General features: G+C 48.3%; 1 protein-coding gene across 2 annotated transcripts; it reads left to right on the top strand.

Moving 5' to 3' along the window:
* Positions 1 to 608: 608 nt before the first annotated feature.
* Positions 609 to 2756, top strand: LOC123439103 (G-type lectin S-receptor-like serine/threonine-protein kinase At2g19130). Of its 2 annotated transcripts, XM_045115851.1 has the most exons (3): positions 609 to 700; positions 799 to 918; positions 1002 to 2755. In XM_045115851.1, the coding sequence occupies exon 3, from the start codon at positions 1006 to 1008 to the stop codon at positions 2587 to 2589; it is 1584 nt and encodes a 527-aa protein (XP_044971786.1). In that variant the 5' UTR covers positions 609 to 700; positions 799 to 918; positions 1002 to 1005; the 3' UTR covers positions 2590 to 2755. The 2 variants fall into 2 exon arrangements, with proteins under 2 accessions (XP_044971786.1, XP_044971785.1); XM_045115850.1 differs by having other exon boundaries at positions 615 to 700; positions 799 to 2756.
* The last annotated feature ends 1345 nt before the right edge of the window (positions 2757 to 4101 follow it).

The following is a 4101-nucleotide window of genomic DNA, read 5'->3' as shown; positions in this document are numbered from 1 at the left end:
AGAACGGACCGGCATCTTTGACTTGGAATCATAGTTTTAAATAGCCGGCTATAGCCCCGCTATATAGCTCCGCTATAGACTTTTCAGTAGGGTGCCGCTAAATGGTATCACGTACGAATATGTCGCTATAGCCCGATATAGCTCCGCTATAGCTGATTTTCAGACCTGCTGTTATTTGCCATAGCCCGCTATTTAAAACATTGCTTGGAATGATATCCCTCCCTCTTGGTCACAGTCAAAGATTCCCCCTTCTCCTATTTAGTACTAGTTGGGTGGGAGTTGGGGAGCTAGAACATCCACACTGTTGGTGAGGGTCTCTTACTAGCTAATTCAATGGCGAAAGCGGGCAAGCACACGGCTTCATCGTCCTCCTTTGTGGCGTCGCTTCTCTACTTGACGATCACGGTCCTGCTGTCTTCTCGGTGCAAATCCATGGACTCAACGGATACGCTTCTTCCAGGACAATATCTGAGCGGTAACCAGTCCTTAGTCTCGAAATATGGTTCCTTCAGGCTGGGTTTCGATTCAAATTCTGCACTTGGTATATGGTACATGAACTCATCAACTTGCAATCCTCCTCTAGTTTGGTCGCCTGATGTAGATTTTCCCGATTATACATATGCGACTTCATTCGGACTGTCAGAAGATGGCAACCTGTATCTCAAAAATGATGACGGCTCAGTTGCTTGGTCATCGCTTGGTACGGACGGTATACCTATCTCTGCAGTTGCAGTACTTTTTGACAATGGAAATCTTGTAGTCAGAGACCAAGTGAATATCTCTCTGGTGTCCTGGCAGAGCTTTGACAACCCAGTCGGTGCACTGCTACCTGGAGGATGGCTGGGATTTAACAGGATCACTAACAAGAACGTCTCTCTTGTTAGTACTGCTTACTACTACTCCACGTGGATGCTAAAGGTAAATGCAGAGCAAAGCAGAGGGTTTACTGTGCAGGATACTGTTGCCCCCTACAGTGTAAATTACTTTGATGTTTTTCCCAGCTGGATGGACATTCATGAGGAGGATGGCGGCTCTTTGCTGTTGTTCAATGATGCACATCTATACATACAATTGCATGATGATGGTACTGTCAGTGCTGCTAAACTAGGGGACTGTGGTCCAGTGTTGTGGTCTCCATATAGTCGGTGCGATAATACTGCATATTGTGGCCCATACAGCATTTGTGTAGTGTCATATGACGTAAGCCGTTCATATTGTTTGAGAGTTGCAGCTCCACATTGTCTATCTAATCTTTCCTCCAAACAAGAAATCTCTTTTCAGCCCATAGATGAAGTCTCTCTATTGCCAGCATCTTCGTCGCTGGTGCAGGTCAGAGACATCAAAGAGTGCGAAGCTATTTGTTCCAGTAACTGTTCCTGTACATCATATGCTTTCAAAGAAATATGCTCACTGTGGTTTGTGGAGCTGCACAAGCTAACAGTAGTGACCAAGTCAGGTTCAGATGGACATTTATATGTACGCACGAGCACGGCTAAGCAAAATGAAAAGAGTTCCAAGAATGAAATTCTTATTTCAACAGTGACAGGTGTTTTGCTCCTCCTCCTTGTTGCTCTGGTTCTTTCGTGGAGAAGCAGAAGGAAGATATTCACACAAAGACTAGAGAATTGTAGCGGTGGCCTTACGATCTTCTCGGACGCGCAGATGAAGAAAGCGACGAGGAATTTCTCCGAAAAGCTTGGAGAAGGAGGTTTCGGATGTGTTTTCAAGGGGACATTGCCAGCAGGTTCCTCTATGGTGGCTGTCAAAAAGCTAAAAGACCTTGGACTGGGAGAGAAGCAGTTCCGAGCGGAAGTGCAAACAATTGGAATGATCCAACACATCAATCTTGTCCGTTTATTTGGGTTCTGTGTTGAAAGAGGTATGAGGATGCTGGTATACGAGTACATGGAGAATGGATCTTTGAATTCCCATCTGTTTTCCAAGGGTTCTTCGAAATTAGCCTGGGAGCTGCGGTACCGCATAGCACTTGGAACCGCCAGAGGCCTGGCCTATCTGCACGAGGGGTGCACGGATTGCATTATACACTGCGACATGAAGCCGGACAATGTGCTCCTTGACGCAGATTTCTGTCCCAAAATTGCAGACTTTGGTATGGCCAAGGTGCTCGGTCGAGATTTCAGCAGGGCACTGACGACAATGCGAGGGACCATCGGATACCTCGCGCCGGAGTGGATCTCGGGGGTTCCGATCACACACAAGTCAGATGTCTACAGCTACGGCATGATGCTTCTTGAGATCATATCAGGGCGAAGGAATTCAGAGAAAATTAAGGAAGGTGAATTTACCTACTTCCCCATCTTTGCTGCAGTCAAGGTGCATGAGGGAGATGTTGTGTGCCTGCTGGACAGTAGGCTGGAGGGCGATGCGGTTGTGGAGCAGCTGAGCAGAGCTTGCAGAACTGCATGCTGGTGCATTCAAGATGATGAGGATCACAGGCCAATGATGGGGCAGGTTGTTCACATGCTAGAGGGTGTTGTAGACGTCCATGTACCTCCCATTCCAAGGTCACTGCAAAATTTCGTGGGAATGGACGATTGCTCTCACTCTACAGCCTTCTATAATCTCTGAAAGGCTGCGCAACGCATTCTGTTTGTCGATGAAGTATCACAGTTTGTATGTGTCTTGTGTATTTTCTAGGCTGCACTCCTCCCTTATTTATTTCCCAAGGTTCGGATAAGTGGTTGTTGCAATTCATTATACTTATAGACTTGCTGTGATATCCCGCAGTTGTCCCTTGTTTATTCCCAAGGTTCTGATATCCTGCAGTTTTAAGGACTCAGTCCAGTCAGTGGTGGATTACCAATCATTGCATCCCCTATCCCCAAACTTCAACTAAAAACTATAAATGGTGTTATAAGCACAACTTCCACATTGGGAGTTTCAAGAGTGGTGGTGGCATATGAGGGTTTTTAAGCATGCAGTTATTTGTCTAAAAAAAGGCATTCAGTTATTATGCAGGCATCACAACATATATAGTACTCTTTGCTCATGCTGTCAATCATAACGGAAGGATCGCAAGGCACTGTTACCAAGAACATTGCATTGCCGTGTCCCCAAGGCCTGAAACAAAAATCGCACCTGCTTATGCAGAGAAGAAATTTGGGAGTTGTGGTCCTCCTCTGTGAACCACCGCAGATACGAGCATAGCGCGCCACCCACCAATAGCTCAACCACTGATTTGGTGATGCTGGTCATCCTAGCGCAATGCATACGAGAGGGATCAGGCAGGTGAGGTGCAGGAGACGCATCCTCTCGAAACAGGCTTTCGTCCCGCTTTATATATAAAGCACACGTCCAGCATCCATACAGTACAACCCAACAGACTGAAAAACGAAAGAGACCCCGGGGCAACAACACAATCCTGCCCAAAAGAAGGAAAAGAAACAACAAAAAGCCCTCGGAGGGGCAGGCTAAGAAGCCTCCGGGGGAGCGGAGAGCCGCCGGGCAGCCGCCATCAGCGCGTCTAGGTAGCGCTGAAGCCTGTCACAGTCTCGGGTCCTAACGAGCGGATGCCAGTGCTGCAAAAAGGCAAGGAATTTGAAGAACGAGTCAGAAGCACGCCGCTAAAAGACCCTCTCAATCACCATTTTGTTGCGGGTAGTCCAAAGGGTCCACGTCATGGCTGCGAAGATGAGCCACAACAATCGGCGCTTACGGCCGACCTGGGTGGCCCGTACCTGCAGAAAACCTGCAAGGTCCGAGGCCTCCCACTCTGGACCGAGGGCCTCACGTACAAAGCACCAAAGGGCCTGTGCCGCGACGCAAGAGAACAGGATGTGAGATCCGGTCTCCGAGACATGACACAAGGGACAGATGCCGTTACCCGGACCATGGCGTTTCAACACCTCCGTCCCTGAAGGCAAACAATCTCGAAGAAGCTGCCAAACGAAAATCTTGATCTTCAGGGGCAACGGTGCCTTCCAAAGTGTGGAGATCCACGGAAGGACCGGCACCCTGCACAAAGCCAGATAGGCCAAACTAACGGAGAATTCTCCCAAGGGAGAAAGACTCCAGGAAACACTATCTCTGACCGACGAGGCTGGGAGGGGAACCGTTGCCTGCAATAGTTCCCAGTCCTGG

This window comes from Hordeum vulgare, chromosome 3H (genome assembly GCF_904849725.1).
Source record: "Hordeum vulgare subsp. vulgare chromosome 3H, MorexV3_pseudomolecules_assembly, whole genome shotgun sequence".
In the NCBI taxonomy this organism is placed as follows: Eukaryota; Viridiplantae; Streptophyta; class Magnoliopsida; order Poales; family Poaceae; genus Hordeum; species Hordeum vulgare.
Note: the sequence above shows the minus strand (reverse complement) of the source record. Positions and strands in the feature narration are given on the sequence as shown.